This window comes from Xiphophorus couchianus, chromosome 6, assembly GCF_001444195.1.
Source record: "Xiphophorus couchianus chromosome 6, X_couchianus-1.0, whole genome shotgun sequence".
NCBI lineage: Eukaryota > Metazoa > Chordata > Actinopteri > Cyprinodontiformes > Poeciliidae > Xiphophorus > Xiphophorus couchianus.
The window spans coordinates 1,882,312-1,908,812 of record NC_040233.1 but is presented as its reverse complement, the minus strand read 5'-3'; the positions used below and the strand labels follow the sequence as shown (position 1 = coordinate 1,908,812).

Here is a 26,501-nt window from a genome sequence, read left to right as displayed (position 1 = left end):
ATAAAATCCCAACAAAACATGTTGATGCTTGTTGTAATGACTCGAAATGTGAAGCTCCATGAGTGTGAAAACTTCTGCAGGGCGCTGGCTACGACCCCTGCTGCTAGGCACAGCTAGAATTTGTGCTCTTTATTTCTCTGAATACCATCAGCTCACATTTAGCGTCTCACTCCTGACCAGCAGGCGCCCCACCCCTCACCTCCCCCTTCCACAATCTCTTTCTCTCTGTCGCTCTCACTCTGTGTGTGTCTCTCTCTGGGGAGACAGAGTTGTTTGTAGTTTTAAGCCCGAGTTTGGTCCCACCACTCTCAGGAGAGGCAAGAGGGAGGGCAGAAGCCTGTAATGGCCCGCGCTGACAGGGACTGAATGGGACGACCCACTCCAGGGAGCATCTGATGGGATTAGAACACTCTTTCCAGTTCATTTTTCCCCACTAATAATAACTCCACTCAGTTCGCTCACGGTGTAGCATCACAGAGGCGAGTGTACGACGAGAATGACTGCTTTTTTTTAAAGACCTGACTTTGGCAGATAAAGAAAACCCAGGGAGCTTTCCTAAAGGATTCCGTTTTGTAAGTTTCCAACGTCATCCAGAAGTATTCAAGCTTGTTTCCTAGCAAACAGGAGAGGAGGAGAGAGGAGAAAAAAATCCTTGTTCCTGTGGTCTTGTAAGCTAGAATGAGATGACAGCTGACATTGTCTTCAGACCCTTCACCTTCCCCCTTCCTGAAACGTTCCGCCTGCTCTTTCTGTGATTTGGGTTTTGACAGTCAAGATTTTGCCTTTTTAGGCTTCTCATCGTCCACACACGTGTACACATGCATTCTGAGGGGTCTCCACACTTACATCTGGAACTGAAAAGTGAAATCGGACTTTTTCTTTGATGCACCTCCCAGCCTGAACAGGACTGTGGTCATCTTTATTTTTACTCCTACCGACTGTGACTGGGGCGCTTGCATGTTGCTGTTTTGCATCTTCTGGTTGCTTTGCATTTGCTGCTCTCGCTTCACATTTTCCTGTACCTTCCGCTCAGTGAAACTTGTCTCCTAGTTGCCAGAAGTGTGGACTGAGATCACACTCAGGAATTGGGACTGATTGAAGATCCATGACTCTATGGAGGCACTGGTTATGCCACAGAGGTTCCGCTTCACTGTCCCTCTCCCAGAGATGCTTCTCCGGTGAATTTCCACGCTCAGCCCAAATCCTCTTGAACCTGCAGCTGACATGATGAACAAAGACTCCCGCTTTTCTCGGAAGACGCACGGCAGCTTCTCCACACGCAGGCACTCCTGCATCGGGTATGTACCCTGCTACATATGAGGAGCCTTTTGATTGAAGTCAATGCCAGCAATTATTAAGAAGTACAAGGAACACTAAGACAATACATGACACAAGAAATCTGTTGTTGCAGAAACAGTAAAATCTTAACTTAAGCCATTTAATGCCAATATAAATGAAGCTGTTATGTGAAGGCTTCAGAGATTTGTTGGAGAACATCTGAGAACCAGGAGCATCATGAAGACTGAGTAGCCCAGCAGACATGTCAGGGACTAAGTGGTGGAGAAATTTAAAGGGTAGTTAGGCTATTAAACAATTTCCCAAGATTTAGCCTTTATAGACAAGAAGTAAGACAAAAGACATTGTTAAAAGAAAGCCATAAAAAGTCCTGTTGGTCATTTTCTACAAGACAGGCAGGGGACAACTTTATGGGTTTGTGAAAGAAGGTCAGATAAGGTCAAATTGAACTGTTTGACATACGTGAAACAATCTTTGGCAGAAAGCTGACACAGAGCACCTGAGCGCACCAAACTCAATATGGTGTGCTTCGTTCCTCTGAGGCAGTTTCTTTGTGTGGAGTTGCTTTTCTTCAGTAGGAAGGGAAGCTGATTTGAAGGGAAGATGGACGGTGTCTATGGCTAGAAAGAGCCATCCTGGAAGAAAACCTGTCAGAGGCTATAAAAGACCTTTCAGCAGGACAACCACTCTAAATATGCAGCTACAACGGAATGGTTTGGATCAATGCAGATTCATGTTAGAATGATGATGTTAATTTATTGCCTTTTAATATAACAGCCATGGAACTGCAGAGGAAAACAAGCCTTTTGGCTAATTCTAGTTTTATTTTTTGAACTCATGAATTGTCACGTTTTAGTTAAATTGCAATGTCTTCTTTCAATTAAGTAAATAAATCCACTGACATCCTGTCGTGTGACACCAGTGGAGGATTTGAATGCCACAGCAGATACCTGCTAACGATCTAGTGTTCAGCAGGGGAGAATTAGTGTTGTGTAACAGTTACATAGAGAAGCAAATGTGCAGAAATTTCTCATCAGATGTGGTCTAGGAAACAAAGACAGACAGGCATAAATGGTGTGGCAAGTTGCCTAAATGTCAGATGGTTAATGCTGATTACACTGACTGACCCAGTGTGTAACATGATCATCTGAATAATTGACAGTAATCAGGAAAAATCCCTACAGCACCCAGTGCAATCCATTCTGATTTACATCACACAAACATACAACACAACAGGACTCAGACTGAAGTGATGACTCTTTAGAAAAGTCTTCTAAATGCTGCATAACCTGGTAAAGAGTCAAACTCCTTTGACTCTGAAAGGGCGAGAGAAACATTTCAGTGCAATGTGTGGTGAAGCAAACATTTCTGAACCCTGGGCATGAGGCATGTGCCTTGCGAGTGTCATCAAAACTCTTCCTGCCGTGAGCCTTTTGGATCATATGAGGAGATCAAAGCAGGTGATTTTATACCACATCTAGAAATACAAAAGTGTAGAGATCAACAATGCAAGCCTATGTTCTCTTCTTACCTGATTGGTGGATGTTGCATCCAAGCTAGAAAGAAACATGGAATCAAGACTTGATTTTCTGGATCTGTCATTTGCCTTTCGTGCAAGTCATTATTCTTTATTCTTGGATTGGCGAATCTTCATGATGTCGATAACAGTTGATTATTATTTGTTACAATAGTATTTTTACAAGAAGTTGAACTTTTGGAAAAATAGTTTCCTCTGAACTCATACAAACTGAGTACTCACCCACACACACGCACACGCCCACATAGACAAAGCTGTGTTTGTGATCAGGCTGTGACACCTCCTCTCCCTAGTTGTACCAACAGTACCAAGACACCATTCATTCCATCCAACTGGCACAATGAATTGCCTTGCTAAAATACCCCTTAACGTTTTTTTTACATTTTAAGGTACAACCACAAACTCAAGTGAATACTGGTGTGACAAAACTGTGCAGAGGATGGGAAAAAAGATGATCAAGATTTAGCTGCTTTTGTATTCACTCCCTTTTTGGTTACAGTTTCACCTGCAGATGTTTGCGGTTTATCTTCAGCAGCTCAAACATTTTTCCCTTTTCTTGGGAAAATAGCTTAAGCCTAACCATGATTGGATGGAGAGTGTCTGTGAACATACATTTTCAAGTTTTCCCCTCCAGAGATTCTGCATTTAATTGAGGTCTATACTTTATGCTACATCAGTGCACTTAGATATATGCACTGATGTAAACAGTTCCATTTCAGTTCCGGCTGCACGTCGAGGATTTTGTAGTAATGTGAGGTGAACCTCCATCCAAGTCTCATGTCCTTTGCCGTTTCTAACAAATATTCCTCCAGAATCATTTTGTATTAAGCTCCATCTATCTTCCCATCAGTGCTGACCAACTTCCTGTGCCTGGTAAAAAATAGGTGATGTGCAGAGTTAGTTTTCCCTCTAACATCTTGTTTTGTATAAAGAAATTTGTAGAGTGCACCTCAAAATGAATAGCTGTCATGTTGGCAGGTTCTCCCACCTGAAGTGCGGATCTCTGCTGCTTCCATGTTATGATGGGCTTCAGCTCTATCTTGATAGGTTTAGAGTTGAACCATGCCCTTTCCTTTCTCAGAGGATAGATGGAATAGAACTCTAAGATGTTCAGTGCTTGAAATATTCCTTTATGACTAAAAGTACTTCTGACTTCTTCAAAACATTCTCCCTTAACTGTCTGTTGTGTTTTCTTTGATATCTTCACATTAAAGTTTGTTATAAATAAATATAAAAATACACCCACTAAGTAGGTGACTTCAGAGGACATTTGAGTGCACCAAATTTTATTTACTGGAATCAGAGTGAAGAGGCTGATTACAAATGTGCTTCTGTTTTCGCATTGTTTTATCAAAAGCTTAAAAACTATGGATTATTTTGATTCTCCTTTACAGTCCTGTACCACCTTTAGTTGGTCTATGAAAATATCCCAACAGAATCCATTGACGTTTGTGGCTGTGATGTGACAAAAGGGAAAAGGTTCACCATTAAGGTGAAATGCATTGTTCTGGATGAGGCTGGGCCTGGCACTCAGCTGAGGGCTATTGGTGTCCAAAATGTGGTCCAGGAACCATTTGCAGCCCTTGGAATGGTTTTGCCCTGGATACTATTTAGGAATGGTTTAAACCAGTGGGGTCCAAAGTGGGTCCTGGAGGGCCTGCATCCTGCATGTTTTAGTTCTCTCCCTGGTTTAACACACCTGGATCAAATGATGGCTCATTAGAAGACCTGCTGTCAGTTGGATGTAGGTGGAGACCTTTTGTGTTTTTCTTTGTATGAGATTTGCCTTGACAAATCTATATCTTAAATAGAGCAATTTGGTTGCAAAACAAGTGCTTTTCTTTTATTTGCTATATTTTATTTTATTTATTTTTCTTTGCTTTGATTTAATGTTATATTAAGTAGGGCCACAAATCTCCAGTGACTTTTTACTCAAAACCAGACTTAATCACACCCAATAACTAAAATTGACTAAATCCAGGGTTTTCAAAGGCAGTTCTGATGTTCGTTGCTGGGAATAAGCTACAAATGATATATTGACCAACAAGATAGGACACTGTACAACTTTGAGACCCTTTTTATGACCTTTCATTTAAACATATCATGCTAATTTGTTGCTGAGCAGGTAAAAATAATCCACAATAAAATGATTTTGCATTTATACAACATAATTGTGGCCCTTGTGTGTTTCAACATGCAAAAGTTTGTATACCTGTCTTAGACAGTATACCAGGATGACCGCTAGAGTGGCCGTTTCCATTTATCTGAAGTGAGGAACGATGGAGAGAGAAACAGTGCTGTGGAGAAACAGGCAATAAGTGAGTGGTAAAATGAAATAATTGAGACAAACTGGGGAAAGGGTGGTGACAGTGATGGCATAGTTACTTTGAAAAAGTAACTTTAATTGGATTACTGATTACTCCTTGAAAAAGTAAGTTAGATTACTGATTACTTGATTTGGAAAGTAACTAAGTTACATTAAAAGTAACTTTTTAGTTACATTCAGCAGCTACTAACAAAAACGCTCCACCACCTGTGAAAATTACATTGAGCTTTGCCAATACTTAATTGCAAGTTATTTTATAATAGTAACATTAACAAGGTATCTCCTCTTATAAGGTTTAACTGAAGGGGATATTGTTTAATGGTTACAACAGTACAAAAAAAACCCTTTAGTAATTTGTGCATGTTTTTATGTGTTCCAATATTGTCTGGAAACTTAATATTATTATAATGGCGTTTAGTTACACAACTTTACGGACTCGTTCATTCGTGGCTGTTTTCACGTTTATTGCGCTGTTCATATTAGTCTCGATGTTTTCTGGAGCGCAACGCAAAGCTCGAGGTAATTCACAGGTAATATATTAACTTGACATTAACAAAGACACAGCGGGATGGACATGGAGAGCCTGACTAAAACTAACTGGATGTCAGACAAATTCTGGGGTTTATGTCTGCTTATTTGCAAGCCCAAAAACCGCAACCTGTGACTCATTAAATCTGCAAGCGATTTTAGAAAAAAAACAACAACAACAACAACAAAAAAACAAGCCCAAAGCTGCTTATAATAATCGGGCTTGGAGAAAGAAACTCAAAATAGTTGCTGTTTTTCCAGCAACAAAATGCGCATCTCCCTCTTCCCTCCATTGTTTGTTTCTGTCGCATAGAAATGATGATCGCTCCCCAAGACGTGCAGAGGAAATAAAATTAAATTACAAAAGAAAATGCAGTAGTAACCCACAGTAACTCAAAGTGATTTCGATAAGTAACTGTAGTCTGGCTACTGGGTTTGAAATGGCAACACGCTAGATTACTTGTTACTGAAAAAAGTGGTTACTAAGTAATGCGTTACTGACATCACTGTGCGGTGATAGTGGGCTGGAGCTCAGATAGTTCAGCTTTCAGGGCAGCGATAAGGAGCGGCTGCAGAGGTGGCATGGCTGTTACTGTGGAAACAGAAAATAGAGAAGTGCAGTCTGGACACAAAACAATGGATTGTGATGTAAAGAACTGAAACAAAAGTGTCAAGTGAGGTCATTTAACCAAAGGGCAGCAGTCTCAATGTCAGAGGTCCAAATATAGCTGCCATCCCCCTCCATAGCAGCATAGTCCCGGTTCAGTCGATACAGCCTGCGTGGGGCTGCGGCGGGTCGGCTGCTGCGTGCGTCACAGCCCCACTCCCTATTTTAAGCATGACTGATTTCCCCAATTGCCTTCAGAGCCTCATCGATCCATAGCGGCGGGCTGGTACAACGGGCTCAGCTTCAGAACCAGCTTGTTTACTGTACTCCATGCTCACTGTGTGAGAAACTGCTGGGTTCAAAGATCAGCTTTGTGTGGACGAGTTGTAATAAGTCATTAGTTTTAGTTGAAGTCCAGAGATGAGAGTCCTGTAGTGATCACATCTGAGCCATCAGCTCCTGTCTCCACTGGCATCAGGCTGAACATATTCATACCACCAGAGGGAGAAACTAACCCAGTTATATTTACATGCTGCAGAGCACATGGGAGATGTAAAGTAAAGAAACAAACTTAAAATATTCTGAGTTTATTTTCTTTTTTAGCAGCTTAAGATTTGATTTTTTAAATTATTTAAAATGATTGAAGTCAGTGTGTTACTGCAGTTCTTTTTCTGTTTTATATCTACATCATGTCTAGTCAATTATCTTCATACGTCTGTAGGATATCTGTACAATTTGTTTAAAGACATATAGAAGACATTTAAACCGTTTCTTTACCTTCTTCTCATATTTGAATTCCAAGTTATTCAAATTCAGAAATACTTAATTGATCCCAAAGAAAAATTAAATGTTGTAACTCATCCATCCATCCATTTTCTTCCGCTTTATCCGGGGTAGCAGCTTCAGAAGGGAGGCCCAGACTTCCCTCTCCCCAGCCACTTGTTCCAGCACCTCCGGGGGAATCCCAAGGCGTTCCCAGGTCAGCCAAGAGATATAGTTCCTCCAGCGTGTCCTGGGTCTTCCCCGGGGCCTCCTCCTGGTGTGACGTGCCCGGAACACCTCACCAAGGAGGCGTCCAGGAGGCATCCTAACCAGATGTCCGAGCCACCTCAACTGGCTCCTCTCGATGTGAAGGAACAGCGAGTCCCTGGGGGATGACTGAGCTTCTCACCCTATCTCTAAGGGAGAGTCCAGACATCCTACGGAGAAAACCCATTTTGGCCGCTTGTATCCACGATCTCGTTCTTTCGGTCATGACCCATAGCTCATGACAATAGATGAGGGTGGGAACATAGATTGACTGGTAAATCGAGAGCTTTGCTTTTTGGCTCAGCTCTCTCTTCGCCACGACAGGCTGGTACAGCGCCCGCTTCACAGCGGACGCTGCGCCAATCCACCTGTCGATCTCCTGCTCCCTTCTTCCCTCATTCGTGAACAAGATCCCGAGATACTTGAACACCCCTCACCCCGACCCGGAGAAGGCACTGTACCCTTGTCCTGCTCAAGACCATGGCCTCGGATTTGGGGGCACTGATCCTCATCCCTGCCGCTTCACACTTGGCTGCGAACCGCTCCAGCGAGAGTTGCAGATCACAACCTGATGAAGCCAATAGGACAACATCATCTGCAAAAAGCAGAGATGCGATCCTAAGGCCATCAAAATGGATCCCCTCAACACATTGACTGCGCCTAGAAATTCTGTCCATGAAAGTAATGAACAGAATCGGTGACAAAGGGCAGCCCTGGCAGAGTCCAACTCTCACCGGAAACTAGCCCGACTTACTGCCATCAATGCGAACCAGACTCTGACACCGGTCATACAGGGACCTGACAACCCGTATCAAAGGACCCAGTACCCCATACTACCGGAGAACCCCCCACAGGGCTCCCCAAGGGACATGGTCGAACGCCTTCTCCAAGTCCACAAAATACATGCAGACCGGTTGGACACACTCCCATGCACCCTCCAGGACTCTGCTAAGGGTGTAGAGCTGGTCCAGTGTTCCACGACCAAGACGAAAACCACACTGCTCTTCCTGAATCTGAGGTTCAACTATCCGACGGACCCTCTTCTCCAGGACCCCTGAATAGACCATGGCCAATAGAACATGGTCCACTCAGACTCAATGTCCCCCACCTCCCCCAGAACGTGTTCAAAGTTCTGCCGGAGATGGGAGTTAAAGCTCCGTCTCACAGGGGATTCTGCCAGACGTTCCCAGCAGACCCTCACAACACGTTTGGGCATCCTCCCCCACCACTGGAGCCAACTCACCACCAGGTAGTGGTCAGTGGACAGCTCCGCACCTCTCTTCACCAGAGTGTCCAAGACATACGGCCTCAGATCTGATGAAACGATGACAAAGGTGATCCTCTATGGAGGGTGTCCTGGTGCCAAGTGCACATATGGACACCCTTATGCCTGAACATGGTGTTCGTTATGGATAATCCATGATGAGCACAGAAGTCCAGCAACAAAACACCACTCGAGTTCAGATCGGGGGGGCCGTTCCTCCCAACCAAGCCCCTCCAGGTCTCACTGTCATTGCCCACGTGAGCATTGAAGTCCCCCAGCAGAACAAGGGAGTTCCCAGGAGGGGCACTCTCCAGTACCCCCTCTAAGGACTCCAAGAAGGGTGGGTAATCTGAACTGTCATTTGGCCTGTAAGCACAAACAACAGTCAGGACCCGTCCGCCCACCCATAGGCGGAGGGAGGCTACCCTCTCGTTCACCGGGGTAAACCTAAACGTACAGGCTCCGAGATGGGGAGCAACAAGTATGCCCACTCCTGCCCAGCGCCTCTCACTGTGGGCAACTCCAGAGTGGAAGTATGTCCAGCCCCTCTCAAGGAGTCTGGTTCCAGAACCAGAGTCGAGGTGATACTGACTATTTCTAGCTGGAACCTCTCAACCTCACACACTAGCTCCGGCTCCTTCCCCCCCAGAGAGGTGACATTCCACATCCCAAGAGCCAGCTTCTACAACCGAGGATCAGACCGCCAGAGACCCCTCCCTCGGCCGCCACCCATCACACACTGCACCTGACCCCTTTGGCCAATCTCACGGGTGGTGGGCCCATGGGAGGGGGGGCCCATGTTTCCTCTTTGGGCTGAGCCCAGCCGGGCTCCATGGGAAAAAGCCCAGTCACCAGGTGCTCGCCATTGTCCCCCCCCCTCCAGGCCTGACACCAGAGTGGGGCCCTGGTGACCCGCGTCCGGGCGAGGGAACACCAAATCCAAAGTTGACGTTCGTCATCCGGATCTGTAACTTATATTAATTCAAATTCTTGTAGGTAGTTATGGCTACAATAGAGCTCTTGTAACAGTCTGTATTGCAGCCAGTAGATGCAGATGTAATTATCAACCCCCTAACATAATCGGTAACACTTTATTTGACGGGTTGTGAATAAGACTATCATGATACTGTCATAAACATGACATAACACCTGTCGTGAACATGAGTAAGTCTTTATGAATATTTATGACTGTTGTCATAAAGTGTAATTTGGTAAATTATGACACTTTTAATACAAAGTTGACATTATTCAAAATGTCTTCTTTATGACAACTAACCAAGAAATCATGATCTGACATAAATTTGTTATAAAAGTATTACTGATTAAACTTTAGCTTTAATAATATAAAGCTACATAATTTTTAAGTTTAATCAGTAATACTTTTATAACAAATTTATGTCAGATCATGATTTCTTGGTTAATGTCAAGTTGACATAACGAAGACATTTTTGTCTAGGTTAATGACAAGTTGTCATAACAAAGACATTTTGAATAATGTCAGCTTTGTATTAAAAGTGTCATGATTTACCAAATGACACTTTATGACAACAGTCATATTGCTGTAGTCATATTTCCCTAATAATTCCTGCTGCTGAAAAACAGCATGATGCTGCCACCACCATGCTTTACTGTAAAGATGGTATTGTGGTGATGAGCCATGCCTTGTTTCCTCCAAACATGGGGTCTGGCGTACACACTAAAGAGTTGAATCTTGGTTTTTTCAGACCAAAGAATGTTGTTTCTCTTGGTCTGAGATCCTTCAGGTGCCTTTAGGTAATCTCCAGATGTTGTGAGCATTTTATTAAGGAGTGACTTTCATCTGGCCGCTCTGCCTTCTAGGCCTTATTGGTGGATTGCTGCAGAGATGGTTGTCTTTCTGGACAGTTCTCCTCTCTCCAGAGAGGAACACTGGAGCTCTGATAGAGTAACCATTGGGTCACCTCCCTGACTAAAAGCCCTTCTCTCCTAAGCAGACAGCAGCTCTAGAATCACTCCTGCTGGTTGCAAACTTCTTCCACTGACCAGTTATGGAGGCCATTGAGCTTGCTGGGACCATCAGAGAAAGAAGGTCCCAGTAGACCTCAGAGAATTCTCTCTCTGAGGTCTACAGATAATTCCTTTGATTTCATGCTTGTTGTTTGACCTTTGACCAGCACTGTTAACTGTGGGACCTTCTAGATAGGTGTGTGTGTCTTTTAAATCAAGACACACACTGCAATCAAATGAATTTACCACAGGTTGATTTCATTTAAATTGTGGAAAAATCTCATGAACAATCAGTGGAAACAGCTCAATTATGAGCTTCATCATATCAGTATCAAGTAAAGGCTGTGAATAAGTATGTAAATATAATTTCTTTGTTTTCTGTTTTTAACAAATTTGCAAAAAAACAAATACGGTGATGTTGGTGTTACAAAGGCAGGATGAGTTAAATTTAGGCAAAAATCCAACTCAGCACACTGGTTAAATTCCTCCAACTGCCAAACACAGCAGTGGAAGGCTGGTGATTTGGGCTTGCTTTATACCATAATGAGTTGGGTCATCTGTCTCATAGTTGTATCCAAACTAGATTATTGAACAGAACAATGATCTTAAATAGATTCAGTCATTTTTGGAGCTTTGTTCAAACTAGTGTTGGTCTGGTCTGTTTGTAAATTTTTGTTTAGTTCCTGAACACTAACAGATAAGCTTTGAATCAGAACTATAATCTTTTTAATTGATTTTTATTCATTTTTATAGGTATGACCATATAAAACTGCTATGTTATGTCATAACAAAAAATGTCATATAAGAGTGCCACAATTAACCATATTTTAGGTTTTGTGATTGGATGTTTTCTTCCATATGAAACTGATTAGCTGTTGAAGCATAAAAGAATAATAACATGTTAATTAACAAACAAACCACAAATAAATAACGCATAGCCAACAACTCTGACTTACACTGTAGCACTCCTCAATAACTACAATCCAGCTTGCTGGTTAGGAATGCAAACCAGCCTCCATGAAGCCAGTAGATGATGATGTGAGGCCGCTATGCCAACAACAGGCTAATAAACCCTCAACTGAAGAGTCATCCAGGATTTATGCCTCGCCATTTTATGAGTTTTAAATGTTTCATGTCAAAGTTTTTTTGGCCCAACTGACCAGGACTTCAGACTGAGACTAGCTTAAGTGTAATGTGAAGACACTGAGCAGAACCAAATATTCAGTGCCTGTTTTTCCTTAAATATCCCAATGTCTTCCATCATACGGACGCAGACTCATGGAACACTGAGAAACCCTTTGGTGCACAGCCAATAAGTGTGTGTTTCAGTGTGGCGGTGCTGCAAAGTGTATGCATGTCCGCTTCATTTAACTTAGAATAATGTTACCAAAGCACGTTGTTAAGTTCGTCTTTCTGTGTGTGAAACCAATTTTGCTCCATGGGAACAGTTCAAAGTTTCTACGTCTTCTTTGTCCCATCTCCACTGGGACAGTCAGGGCCAAAGTCACTCACTTTTTCACTCTTCAGTGGCAGGTTCTCAGAAGGTAACTATATTTAGATATGTATAGTAAACAAAATTAGAAACTGCATAATTAATTTATAATTATTCAGGTTATTTGAAAAGTTTTAGGTTAAAAGGCCATTTTTTAAAAGTTACCAAAAAACACTGGACAGGGCTTTTCAAAGTGTGAGAGTGCTACCTCCTCCCCGCTCCCCGCTCCCCGTTACCAATTACATTATTGCTAATATTTCTGTGAAATGACGTTGAGTTTATTGAGTTTACCTGATATGCGTAGCACCACATGAAAAATCCTTCCTGGAGTTTGACAGACAACACTGTGGCACTGCAGCATGTTTAGATCCAGCCTATGAACATCCACACTTTAAATAATCATGACCATACTTTCTTCTCTTTTTTTGTTGTTTTGTTTTGCCCATCTGTCTTCTTAAAGCTAGGTTTAAGGTTGATGCATTGGACTGTGCATGCCACTGCGCTCTGTCTCCCTCCCTTGCATGATGGCCTCATTGCAACACCCGATTGCGCACTCCTTAGCTTGGTCATGGCCATCCAATTTCCCTTGATTTTCATCTCCCTTCAGTTTTCAGTCTGGGATTTCTTTCACTAAGCTCCAGTAGCTTAGTAGAATCTCCAGTAGAATTTCAACCGCACTATCAGTGAACAGAAGGAGAAGTTGTGAACAACGGCATTGATTTTCTGCGCTGTTTTAGAATTGCAGTCTGCCTATAATTTGACAATGCCAGTGGAAGCAATGCCCATTTATGTATAATAATGCTGCTCTTTTCCAAATTGTCCAGTTTGAGTGAAAGGTGGCGCCCAATTACAAAATTCTGAGGTGCAGATCCCATGACAGCGCCGCATGAGGCCCACATACAGGGGCAGTTTGATGCGATCAATGGGTTACCTAGAGACCTAACTTTACACATCATAGCTTTACTAAAATTCTTTGCATTTTGTCTATGGCATAGGCTTGTTGAAGGAAGTTAAATATTTGCATTTGCTTTTTCTGGTTTGTATTTTTTTCCTCATGTAGCAACCCCTGAAGAAATCTGGCACCCCCTAGGGGAGGCATGCTCCACACTGTGAAAAACACAGGCATATGACATTATCCAGAGCAAAACTAGAGTAACTATAATCAGTAAGTGGGTGCATGAATGCTGTTAACAAAGATGCAGTAAGAGAAAAGAGACACTGCAAGAGAGAAGAACTAATCCTACTTTGGCAAAGTAAAAGTCTAAGATTAAATAGGAGATTAAATAGTTTGATTGAATTTATATTGTCATTCAGTCTCCAGAAAGCCCTTTTACTGCGGGGTTGTACATCATGTTGTCAGGTCTGATGGTCTCTGCTGATGAGCCTCTTTACAATTCCTTAAATGGAAGTCTTGGCTTACAGACACAGAAGCTCAGCATCACAACAAAGGATTACAGAAAATATCTAAAGTAGGTAAAACCTTACTTCATACTGCATGTACTGTATGTACAGTTAATCAGCTGTTTCAATGCGGGCACATTCTTTTTTTTCAGTTTCAGCTAAAAGAACTCAACAGGTTGTCACAACAAAAGGCCTGTGTTAGCTCCATTATTCAGACATCTGTGGGTGTGGCACCATGTGACTGACGAGTCCCAGGCCTGCAAAGCTGAGTTTGTGTGCTTGGTTTCAGTCAGATCTGGATTATATTTATTGTCCTTTTCACACCAGTGGCTGATGTTGACATGGCAACATAACGTATCTTGCAAAAGTATCCTTACCCCTTGAACCTTGTCACATTTTGTCATTTTTATATTTCAGTCATTTATAAAGATTTTATTTGATATGTCTTCCTACCTATTGCCTTAGTCTATTACATAAAATCCATTAAAAATGCATTTGTTTGTGGTTGTAATGTGACAAAATGAGAAAAGGCTTAAAGCATATTTATACTTCATGAACTGGGATCGTTGTGCATTCTCCCGTCTCCCGTGGGTCACAGCTTGGCAGGTTGGGTGGACATGTTCTTGGTTGCTGTATGACTACACACTATCACTCTGGAAAAGAGGCCAGATATGAACAACAAATTGTGTTTAAATTGTGTTTAAATTGAGTTTAGCTTCAACTGTCATTGGAAAAGATATTTTTAAGACATGTTCGATGTAGCTTGTAAAAACCTTTCTTTTGGGTTTGAAAATCAATTACTGACCCTCAGTAATCTTTAGAGTCATGGCGTCTTTGGTCAGATATGTCCTGTATTTTTATGAAAAGCTGTATTTTTATGAAAAGCTCAGAAGGCTGGCCAGCTGGGGTTTCAAATTTAGTTTTCACATTTACGGAGTCTGCAGTAGGGGACCGTATGCTCATGCCTCAGCTAGTATAGTTGTACATGTTGAGAGTAAATGCGTGCGTGTATGTGATTGCAGTGAGCAGAGTCTTCAGAGCTGCTTATTATAATACCCTATCATACTCCTTCTGTCTTCAATCTCTTTACAGAACACAGACAAGACTTACTGACACACACGCCCACACACGCACACACACACACACGCACACCACATGCACCAACACACGACACACTCCATCTGGAGAGGATAATATGTCCTGCTTCTGTTTCAGGATCCACAGTGTTTGGGAGAAAGAGACCTGCAGCTAAGACAGGCAGATCCCGCCCCCTGCCTGTCCTACGCTCCAGCCTCACTCGAAACCCGTTCCCATTTGTGTGTGATGTACACTTGCTTAGTCACATGCCTATACACACCCACCCCCACACAACCCCACACACTTGGTTTGAAAAACCACACACTCTTTCACACACACAAACAGGTTGCACAGATCTGTGCACAATCTAAGGGGTGTGACAGAATATTCCTGCAGAGGATAGGCCTATGCTAACAGGTCTGAGGTTGTTCTGTGATTAAAGGTGTAGCAAACAGAGATGAGAGGGAAACATAAGAAGAGAGAGAGAGTAGACAAACTGAGAGAGGGCAGAGTCTGAGCCACATTTAGACTCAGGGCAAAGACAAGATGTATATGTGGGGCAAATTGGTGCAGAGAGTGATAAAAAGCTTTCTTTCAGCCTTTATGGCTATCCAACAAACTCCTGGGAGAGCACGACTCAGAGGAATTTAGTCTCAGGAAAGCAGAAACTCCAAATCTACGTCTAATCTAAGAAGAGACAGATTTTCACGAGCAGATCGGATCGTCCCAGTCGCTCTGGCTCAGTGTTGCTGCCACTTTGTCTTAGAGTCTTAGAGCCTTCTGCTCCTACCAATGGGGATGAGAGCCCTCAAGAAGCCGTGGAGAGGCGGACGACGTGACAGCACAAAGCAGATGAGGAAGTGTTTTGGGTTTTATAGGGATGAGAGCGGCCACAAGCTGAGGAGCACCAAGAGGGGGAGAACAGCAGAGCGGCTGAGAAGAGGAGGGTGAGGAAGACTTAAACAGCATAGTCAAAAGAAAAGATGAGTGTGCCGGCGAACTACGGCTTCTTTTACTCTGTGGAGCGGAGTATAACTGTACGGAGTGGAAACATTCGGGGCTCGCTGTGCGCTGTCACAGGCCCATAGACATCAAACACAAACTCAGGCGGTAATTAAGAGCTACCTCACTTCCTCTCACTCACTTCTTTTTATCTTCCTTCTTTTTCATCTGGTTTCTGTGATCCGTGTATGAATAGATGCTCCAGCTGGCTATGAGAGGTTGTACGTGGTTCTGTTTGTAAAAAAGGCACCTCTTGAGGTCAAAGGTCATTTTCTCTTTAAAAATATCACTCCCATTTGAAGTGGCTGAGAAACTAATTTATTTCTATATGCCAGTTTCATTAACAGGGACACAAACTTTCTATTTCTTTTGTTATGACACTTTCAGAAGTTGTGGTCACACTTCCGATAAACTGCTAATAGCAGAGCTAATTGTTTATTTAGCGCTTTTGCTGACTTTGAAAACGTTTAGCACTCTTAGCTTCAGCTAAATAATTTTTTCCAGATAAATTCTGAAGTCCTAATTTACTTGGCTGTTGTGTAAAGTTTCTGTTGGATAACTTTTAATATCTGTGTAGAAGTTTTTGTTATCGACTGTTAAGAATTCTTCATGTTGTTAGCTGCTTGTTTTAAAGCAGGCAAAGACTGTTGACACAATCGTTGAGTTTCCTTTCCTCATGTTTCCTAACTTTTAATTGTAGTCCTTCAATGGCACATATAATTTCAACTGAAATTATTTCTTTAGCCTTAGCTTCCACTTTCTACCACAACACTGCAGCCTTCGCTTGAAACCCTGTTTCTTCAGAACATAGTTAAAAAATAATTTTTTAAGAGGGAATGAAATAAGAAGCTAGAGGACTGTTTCCCCAGATTGTTTTACAGATAATGTGCAATGATCTTTGTATTTAACTATGTGCTTGATGCATGAACAGGACGAAAGTCTTTTGTGTTTCTAATGTTTTAAAGACTGAATTTCTTACATTTCTTCCCTTCTGTGGGATTCAAACTTTTTTCCACTTTTTATATAACATCTACAAACTGCTGACTTTTATCAGCTGCAAAACTTACAAAAACATCCATTAGTCCTTATCAGATGTTTCACATTAGCATTTCCCAAAATAATTATTTGCCATGTTTCCTCTGAAACCTCCAGATTATTCTGTGTTTAGTTTTTTTAATTGCTATTATAAGAAACATAACATTTTATTTTCTTTATATCATTCCACATTTGTTGTTATTAGCACAGAGTGGAGTTAGGAAAAATGCTTGAATAGTGTTTAGCATTTTGTATTTGATTTTACATGAAAACATGCAGGATCCCTTCTTGTTAGCTGTAATTTGATCTATTGTGCTGTTGCTAAACCTTTGTTTCAGTTATATCATGTAACTTTATATACCATAAACAAAATACTGCACACAAAACTTTAATAAATCTCAGACAGAAACAGAGAAGCTATGCAGCAACAAGAATGCATTTCATGACCTCTCTAAAGAAGAAGGTAGCAACTTATTATTTTATAAGGATTTTCAGTTGATATTGCTGCTATAAAAATACTTGCTGTTGTATAGTTAAAGTTGATGCAACGGTGATTTCTTATCCCAGAGCATTTCATGCCATTACGTTGTTGTTTAAGGCTTGATTAATAATGCTTCCAGGGAAGTTGTGATGTAGTGTTACACTTGCACTTCCTCTGCCCACTTTCTTAAGCTGCTTCTGTTTATCAGATTTGATGCAGGACGTTGTTTGTTATTTAAAGGTCAGTCATACCTTCTTTATTTTGAACAACCCAAACACAAAACCCCTTCCAAAATCTTTCCCTCTGAAAAAATCAAACTGTAGAAATTGTTGGATGGGAAAGTCCATAGGCAGCATGTTAATCAAACAGATCTACAGTATGTCATTATGAACAGCTTGGTGCCTCAGACTGGTCTAAACATCATACAGAGAACAACTTCTTCTTTAGCATGTCTCACAACAATAAATGAAAAAGCAATAAGATTAAAGTAAAATGAAGTCTTCCTGGGTGGACTTCATGCAAGAATCCAGTACAAACTTTACTTTAGAAAACATTTACATTGAAAGTTTGTTCAGCATATTTTGGTCACACTTTAAAATTACTTGACGTTCAACAAAAAGTAAAAGTAAGACCGTGTTGATGCCAAAAAAATGGTCAAAGTGCAATACCCTTACATGATCCTCCATGTCATTTTGCTAATGCTTTCAGACCTACGTAGAACAGCACCAGCTGTCATGCATAGTGGTGGTAGCACCATGCTGTGGGATTGTCCTGTAATAACATTGCACAGAATGGATGAAAAAATGAGGATGGAGAATTTCATCCAAGTTCTTCAAACAACACAGAAAACTATTTAGTTTTAACAAAGGCTGTTAATTCACAGAAATGTCCAGACAAAGTTAGCCTTGGCTGATAAAGTGTGTGGCTCTGGTGCATCTTGATAAGTGTTTTTAAACCAACTATTAGTGTGAACATGTGTATAAATTAAAATTTTCATGAGTAATTTTGAACATTTGTGGATTAGACAACAATGAATTTAGACTTCATTGTGCACCAATTCTGGTTTTTAAAACTAGTCAAAGTTACATGATGTATAAAACAGTTCAAAAGAATCACAGAAAGCCAAAAATAAATGTACCTTTTGTGCCCACAATGAGTTAATGAATCTGTATACCATAAAAAAACTGCTCTTATATGGAGAGGTCTAGTCCTGATTAAGCTTGCAGATATAGTCCTTAGAACAATCCGCAAACACTTTACTCCTCTAGTCTGGTGCTTCCCTTCTAAGCAATAATGAACAGCACATATACGTAGGTCCACAGTTTGTTTATCCATTAACTTTTTGTGCTGAAACCCATGAAGAGACATTTTGAAGCTAGGTCAGTAATGGACATTTTGAAAAAAAAAAAAAATCATAAAATGTAGTTTTCTTAACAAACCAGAGTATGACCTGCAATACGCTTTGCAGGTCGTTGGAGAGCATGAGTAATTTCACCTGGATTAGGAGTTTTAGAGAAGTGGCACTTTGTCTTATTGCATTTGAGTGATGTAGAATTGAGCTTAAGGAGGGCATTTATTAGAAACTTGAAACTTCAGCCTTGGAGCAAAGAAGAGTAGCTGCCTCAAGCCAAACTCATCATAGCTTTAACTTACTTTGGCAAACAGCTTTCCTATTGTCCATGTTGGGTCTATTTTAGTTCCTAACCTGCAAGGAATCAACCAAAAACACAAATTGCTTTTCTGTAGAAGAGGGGAGCAGAGCCTGAGGCGGAGAACCGCCGTTAAACACTATCTGGGGTCAACTTCGCCGGCTCTTAGTCCCCAACTGCCTTTTATTATGATTACAAGGAAGGAGGTTGGGCTTTTTCACAAAGTCACACAAAGAATTGACTAAAGACCTTTACTACGGGATGTTCTGGAATCTTCCGTGGACATGCCCTTACAAGGGCATGAGGCTGACCGTTACCAATCAGTTTCACAGGCAACTGATAACACAGGCAGCTAATGACCAAAGCAGCTGATAACACAGGCAGCTAATGACCAAAGCAGCTGATAACACAGGAATGTATAAACGTTTCTAACCCCCAAGCAAACACCCAAGAAACAGTTAATAATGTACCACAAGAGAAAAGAAGTCAAGTAAACAACACACAAAATAATAATATGAAAACATAACCTTTCAAATAAACTCATAAGTAAATGAACTTAGATAATTTTTCTAACAGTCCACTTCTTTGAGTTTTAACAATTTTGGGTCACTACAAGCACTTAGTTTAGTGCTTACAGCCACCAGTTCACAACTTTAATATTTACCATTGTAAACTCCTCCAAAACTGGTTAGGTACATCCCTGGACTCTGATGCACATCAAAATGCAGCGTTTGTCTAATATAACTGTGTCTAATTTAAATGATATGCATGTTTTTTTGCAACAACGCACCAATATTTACTGAAATTACTGAGCAATGGTTTGTTTTCTGTGAATCAGAACTTTTGTCCTCACAAAGTAAATATGTTCCAACAAAAAGATGTGTTGAAAGTTTTTTGGAACTTCCATGGTTTCCAAAGAAGATAATAAGGCACAATGTATCGACGCTAACATCATTATCGGCCGATATTAATTAAAAAATTAGTCGGTCCAATAAATAAAACTTGGCCAATATTAACAACCAATATTTACTTCAATCTTGTTGCTTTTTGTTTCTGAATGGAAAGGGAAGTAGGTTGGTCAGGTAATAATTTTTTGGTCATGTGATGGTGGTGAAGCACAGGATTATGGGTAGTTTAACTGAAGCAGAGAAGCAGTGCTGAGCTCAGCATTGTGAGTGTTTTTTCAGTGTATTGAAAAAGAAGTGAAATATAGATAATATGTAAGCATATTATTAGTAAACATTGATTAGCAGCTATAGCAGTAATATTTATATTGAAACTTGGGAATATGTAGCACTGAATGATTGAATCAGGTGTTCCAAGCCGTTCCAGGCATTCAGACTGCTTCTGCAAACATTTGTGAATGAATGGGTCAGTCTCAGGAGCTCAGCAGATTCCAGGGATGGTACTGCTACAAAAATCCACTGTGAGCAGTTAGAGAGATTATAACTAAGTGGAAGAAATTGGAAATGACAGAAACTCTCGCAATAAGTTGTAAGCCACATGAAATCACAAAATGGGGTCAACAGATGATAAGGCAGAGTGCAGAGGTCACCAACTTTCTGTAGAGTCAATAGTTCTAGACCACCAACCTTCTTCAGATTAGCTCAGAAACTGTGCACTAGGAGCTTTCTAAAGTGGATTTCCACAGCTGCTTTGAGAAGCTGGCCTTGAGCTCTGGTGAGAGGAAGTCTTAACTTTTATAAATTCCCAAAATAGAACATTCATAAAGACATGGGTGAGTGAGTATGGTACATAGGAAGATGACTGACTTCCACAGAGTCCTGACCTTAACCCAACAGAACACGTTCAGGATGAATTAGAGCGTAGAAAGCAAGTCAGGCCTTCTCATCCAACATCACTGTCTGACCTCACAAATGCTTTTCTGGGAGAATGGTTAAAATGATCTTGCAGCTAGCAGGAAGTTTAGCTGCAGGCAGTTATGGGTGAAGACAGACAGCCTAATGTGGGCAGAGGGAGTAAAACCTTAATAGACAGCTTGAAAAGGACCAAGATCACCTTCACATGAAGATCTATAAGGTTCAAGACTTATAGATCATGCATAGATTCCTTGTCTTGATATCAGTAGTTCCTGTCTGCTTCTTCAGCCTACTGAGGTTTCCTTTGTTTTTCAGTCTTTCAGTTTCAGTTCAGTTTTCAGTTGCATGTTTTGTGTAGACACTACAAATTGGATGGCTGGGAACTATGAATAAATAAATGAAAAACTGAAATTCTTTTCTGTGCTCTGGTAGAGCTTAATTAGCCCTTCTCTTAGGAATCTTAGTTATTTTCAGCTTCTTTTCTTGGTCTTCATGTCAGGTCTCTGATTCGCTCTTGCTTTCATTGTCCCAGGAATATTGCTAGGCTGAGTTCCATTGTGTATTGCTCTAAACTGAAAATTTTTCTTCATGGATTCATTTAGTTATGTCTGGACCACTGCCATTATCTTTCCACCTGTTTTAATAAACCTTCCTTGCATCGATTTCAGAAAGCTACTTTCCCAGCTTCACTGGCTGCCCATTAATTCTAGAGTTGTGGTTTTAAGGCTTTACATGGCCAAGCAGCATGTTATAGTTCTTTTAAATCCTTTAGATCCCCAGTGATCCCTGAGGTCCAGTGTGCAAAGCGTACCATCAGAACACATCTATTTAAATGGATCATTAGGTGATAACGGCCCTGTGCATTAATCTGTTACTCCAGAGCTCTGTTATTATAGCTTTTAGTGTAGAATTGAGTTTTCTTTTATTAGAGGTACAACAGTACACCTGCTTCTCTTTAATTTTGATGATTTCCAATTTTTAAAAATTATTTTTCATTATATATTTTTTTTACATTTTATGTACAATTCTGCTTTATGTAGTTTAGACTTTACTGTGATGTGCTTTTGTGATATTTTAACCTGGGAAAATAAAGACAAGATCGGTTTCACATGTAAGTATTGGCTGAATATTGACTGATCGCCCATAATTGAGAAAATTAGGGCTAATTTAACAGTGCACCCCTAGCTGGTTACTCTTTGGTTTGGCGTGTTCACTGATTGGGAAGAAAACAACTGTTCCCAACTGAGCTTATTATTGATCAGTAGAGGTGGGCTGATCAGCCAGTAGGCCGGTAGGCAATGTCTGACTGACATGGCCGTCAGACCTCTCCCTGGCCAATCACCGATCAATATTGTCAATACTGAAAGAAATCGGCACAGATAAGTCGGTGCAGCCCTAATTGGGGCCTGCCCATAGCAATGCATAAGGAGAGCAGTACTGACTTACTTCGCAAGTCAGTACTGCCTCCATGCATTGCATGGCAGGCACCTATTATTCTACACCCAATAGAATGTCTCTTTATTATTATTATTATAGTTACTTATTCCGTTACCGTTAATGTGGCTCGTACCGCTGCGTGCCCACCCACAAAAGTGGTATCAAAACGTGCGGCTTATTCCCGGCATTGGAGCTATTATTTTTATAAGGAATTGGACTTACGATGGCGACGTAAAAAGCGAAAAACGAGCCAAATTTCCAACTGCCAAAACGCAGAGCATAACTGACACCAACTGCCGCTTTTTTAGAGTGAGAAATGAAGAGAATTTTTGAGCCCAAAATAATTTTGAAATCGCCGTCACACCCACAAATATCGCACGATTGGTATCAAACTCGGTCCTGACATTGATACGCATGCCTGCTCCGGTAAAATGTTTTCGAAATTTCTCTAGGGCTTACGGTTTTCTGTCACGGTGCTTCAGAGCAAAGTCATGCGACAGGATTTTCTGTCGCTCTCTCAGGCTCTCTCCCATGTATTTTCATATATTTCTCAAAAATTTCAGATCTGGGCACACCATTTCTTTCTCTTATCACTGTTAATACTGTGAGTGACGTAGAGATATGAATTGCGGGACTATCGGAGACGACAAATAGCCCTCTCATACGCTTCAAACGCTTTTCGAATATGTATTATGGTTCCCGAACGGGAAGGAGTTGTTTCCAATGCTTTTTTTAGTTCAAACTGGCTGGCTCAAACAGAGAATTGTCTCCCCCTGCATGTCTCACTCACAGCTGACAGTTGGCAGAGAGAATTATTTACCATAGCAACGGAACTCAGGAGGCTATTGGCTGCTGGTTAGGACTACAAATACGCATCACTGTAGTTCTAACTATAGTGGAAGACTAGGAGGACTGAACTGGCCTTTACAACTACTTGCTGCTATGGGCTGTATTTAACTGATTTAACTCAGAAATTTTTGCTAATGTTAGCTGATACACTTACTTTATCATACTGAACGGTGCAAGTACATGTTAGTCAACATTCTTGTCATTGTCCTCATATGATTGCAGCTTTCTTTAGCATTGATGCTAATTTCTAGCATCAGAACGCTGGGTCCAAACCGACGGGCACACTTTGGCAGGCCCCGGTTAAATTTCTTCAGGAATTTTCTAGTTCTATTCTATTCTAATTCTTGAAAATCACACAGACATTTTGAGCTTACATTGTGTTGTAGTATATATAACTAAACCTAAGTAATGATTTCAGTCAGCGTAATAATTTAGATTCTGTCTCACCTTACTGAGCTCAGATCTGTGTCACCTGTAGTAAATCCATCCTGGCTGTGATCGTTTATGTCTCTTCTGAATAAATGACTGAACCAGTAAGGCAAGTTGACTTGGGTGCAACTAATTCCGTCTCTGGCTGTATCACAGCACAGGCCCGGGAATGATGAATGAAGGTTCAGATGACAGCTTGCCCTGCTTTACAGGCCCGTTTCTCACTCTGCCCGGTAGCTTCTGTATTTTAATGCTCCCCAGATGGGATTGATGTTGCCATGACAGGCAGTGACGCAGGAAGAGTGTCAAGTATAGGGCGACAGGCTGCCATCAATCACACTTCTCACCTGCCCAGACGTTTTAATAAAAGACACATATTGACTCCTTCTTTGTTCCTCTCACTCTTTTCTCAGTCTTTTGTTATCAATTGGAATGTCAGCTCTAGATTTTGGGTGAGAAATTAATTAGATCCATGTGTTTGTGTGTCTGGGTGGGATGTGTTACTGTAGATGCTTTGGGCCAGTTTGACTGGATTCCAGATCCCAGATGCAATAATTATGTCCCACCATGTTTGTTGAATTTCATACAGGTGGCTGTCTCTTTGGTCAAGTATTATGAGGGATCTGTAAGAAGGCAATAGTTTCATTATTTTTGCACCATTAGTCATTGAAATGCACTTTATTTTATTTCCCCCATAGCTCTAATAGGTTGATCTTTGCTCTAACTGTGCTACAATGTTTTCACCTAAAAGCCTAGAAAGGACAAACCAAATCCTTGCTCTAGAGGGAGCTCTAGTGTTTTCTTTATTGAAAGTGTATTGATACTTATTATTTATTTGAGGATGTCCTGCACTTCCATCAAAAGCCAGCAGGGGGATCCTGTTCTAATGGCAAGGTTTGCTGAGCTGACTCAATGCTCAGGTATCTACAGTAATTGTATGTACTTCACACATTAAACATCATCCACTGATACAACAGGATCAACAAGGAAGTAGTTAATGTTTTTTTTGTTGATCATCATGTGCCATGTGGTTTCATTCAGAATGAACAGTGTGCAAATTGAGGCCAATTAGAAAATGAAATACGGTGCCAAAAAGTATTCAGACTCCCTCACTTTTTTCCCCACATTCCAAGATTATTGGAGTATTATTGGAGCTTGCTGGAGTATAGTTCTCCTTAAAGATACATCATAAATTAGCCCAAAATTACAGAGCATGGTTTGTGACATTTATTCTAATGTGTAAAAATTATATAAAAGCATTTTGACATAACAGGTACATATTGTGTGTTTCAGAACTGGATGTGATATTTGATTTCCACTGCTCATCCTTGAGAACCTTCTGCTGACTCTTTGGAAAAGGACTCAAACATCTGAGGCAGTTCATGATCTTATTAGGAGACGTTCATCTTTCTCTGTGGAGGGCATGTCAGAAAGCTTGCTGACTGGATCAGCCTGGAACAGATATGATTAACAAGTTCCAACAAATGCAAATATTCAAATAATTTTTAATACTTCTGTTAGTATTTTCCCAGCAGCTTTGGCAAACAGTATGTTGGGTCTGGCTGCTTTCCGATGCCAGAACCAGATTTGCTCTGCAAGAAAGGGAAAAAGAGATATTCCCATTGTTGGACAGTTGAATTTATTGATAATAAATTCAATAATAATTGAATTGAATAATAATTGAATAATTAAATAATAATAATAAGAGGTTCAAGCAGCAGATTGGTGTATTACAACAATCATAAACTATCAAAGGTGGAAAGGACAGAGAGGAAGAAACGATTAACCTGCTGCAAGAACTTTTTGTGCATAGTTGTATGATTGAGCCTGCATCGGTGGAGATGCTAGAATGTATACATTTATGTCTTACTGTATAATTTAATTAGTGCCAATATATTTTATTTATTTTTTTGTGTGCATTCAATTGTATGCTTATTTATTTATTGAGCATTAATTTATTCTAATTTTTGGCAGGATTGGTTCTCTATACTGTAGAATCAGTGGAGCTTACCTGAATATGGTTATTGCTCATGTCCGTCACTAACAGCTCCATTTGGATCAGAATCTTTTATGACTATTTCTGATGGCAAAAAGGGTCCAAAAAAGGAACTAGCAAGGCGTTCCTGATAAACTGCTGTATCTTTATAAGTGTAATAATAAAATACCATTGTTAAAAAAGAGCAAAGTGATGCCAACATTAGTTTACATATCATACTTTGTTCTATGTTATCATTTCTATGTGTTGAGCAGAATTTTTGAGTGAGTGACTCTCCTGCAGTGCGCTCATAGCAGATGGAGGATGCAGTATGCAAAGAGGAAACATTCCAGAGAAATCCCTGCAAGCAAAAGATGTGGGCGACATTTTCAGCCAGGATCTATTTTTAGCTCAGCAGGAGCTTCAAATAGAACCTCCTCCCTGGATATTCATGAATGGCGGGAAGCTTGTACCGTAGTGTGATGAGCGGGATGGAGGGAGGACGGCTCAGCGCTCTACCTGATACTCTATTCTTAGCTTCACTGCTGCCTCTCTCAGTCTGCTCCCTGTTATGGGATGGCTAAAAATAGCTGCATGGAAACAGGAGCTTGGTGCAAAAACAAAAATAGAATCTAGTTTCTGATTGCACATAAATTTATATTTTTGTCTGTCTGAAGACATAATTTGCAGATAATAAATCAAATATTATGATCAGTTCCTCGAGTGGCCTTTAATGAAATATTTTTCAATTCTTACTGGAGTCATCTCTTGGATGACTACTTTACTTTATTACTACTTTACTTTTACTTGTAAGTAAAAATATGTTGAAGTAGTGCTGCTCGTACTCGAGTTCAATTTTTGAGAACTTTATTCACCTCTGGAATTAGATGACTTCTGAAGGCATTTGTATGCACTGGCTTTTATTTAAATGTTTTGGACTATAGAGGGATAAAGAAACTTTTTAGATATACATTATCAACAATGTCTCCTTTTCGTTGGTCTCCTTCATTGCTCCAGGTTGCAATAGGCTGTGTTGGTCTTTCACATAAAAGATGACTGCACAGGTGAAAAAAAATATTGAGAAATTACTGTTAGAAATATCTGTAATTCTTAATTGAAATATTCTACCTGGATGGATGAGATTTTCAGCAGGTTTTGCATTACTGCAAACCTTATGTAGTTGCTTATCAACTACATAAAAAAAATTCCACATCCATTAAGATGTCTAATTCAATCTTCTTATGAGTGTAAAACAGCCATCAGCTCCTCTGACTGTTTTCA

General features: G+C 40.7%; 1 protein-coding gene across 5 annotated transcripts in view; it reads left to right on the top strand.

Annotated features, from left to right (window-relative positions):
• Window positions 1-26,501, top strand: part of pde4ca (phosphodiesterase 4C, cAMP-specific a) — a 66,504-nt gene that overhangs the window by 20,395 nt on the left and 19,608 nt on the right. The window contains exon 1 of one of the 5 annotated variants that reach the window (XM_028019869.1): window positions 257-1,298. The exons of 3 other annotated variants lie outside the window; for them this stretch is intronic. In XM_028019869.1, the coding sequence (XP_027875670.1) occupies window positions 1,225-1,298 (74 nt within the window). In that variant the 5' untranslated portion in view covers window positions 257-1,224. Of the gene's footprint in view, window positions 1-256; window positions 1,299-14,950; window positions 15,491-26,501 lie in introns of those variants that run through there. One more of the 5 variants, XM_028019868.1, reaches the window with a different exon arrangement.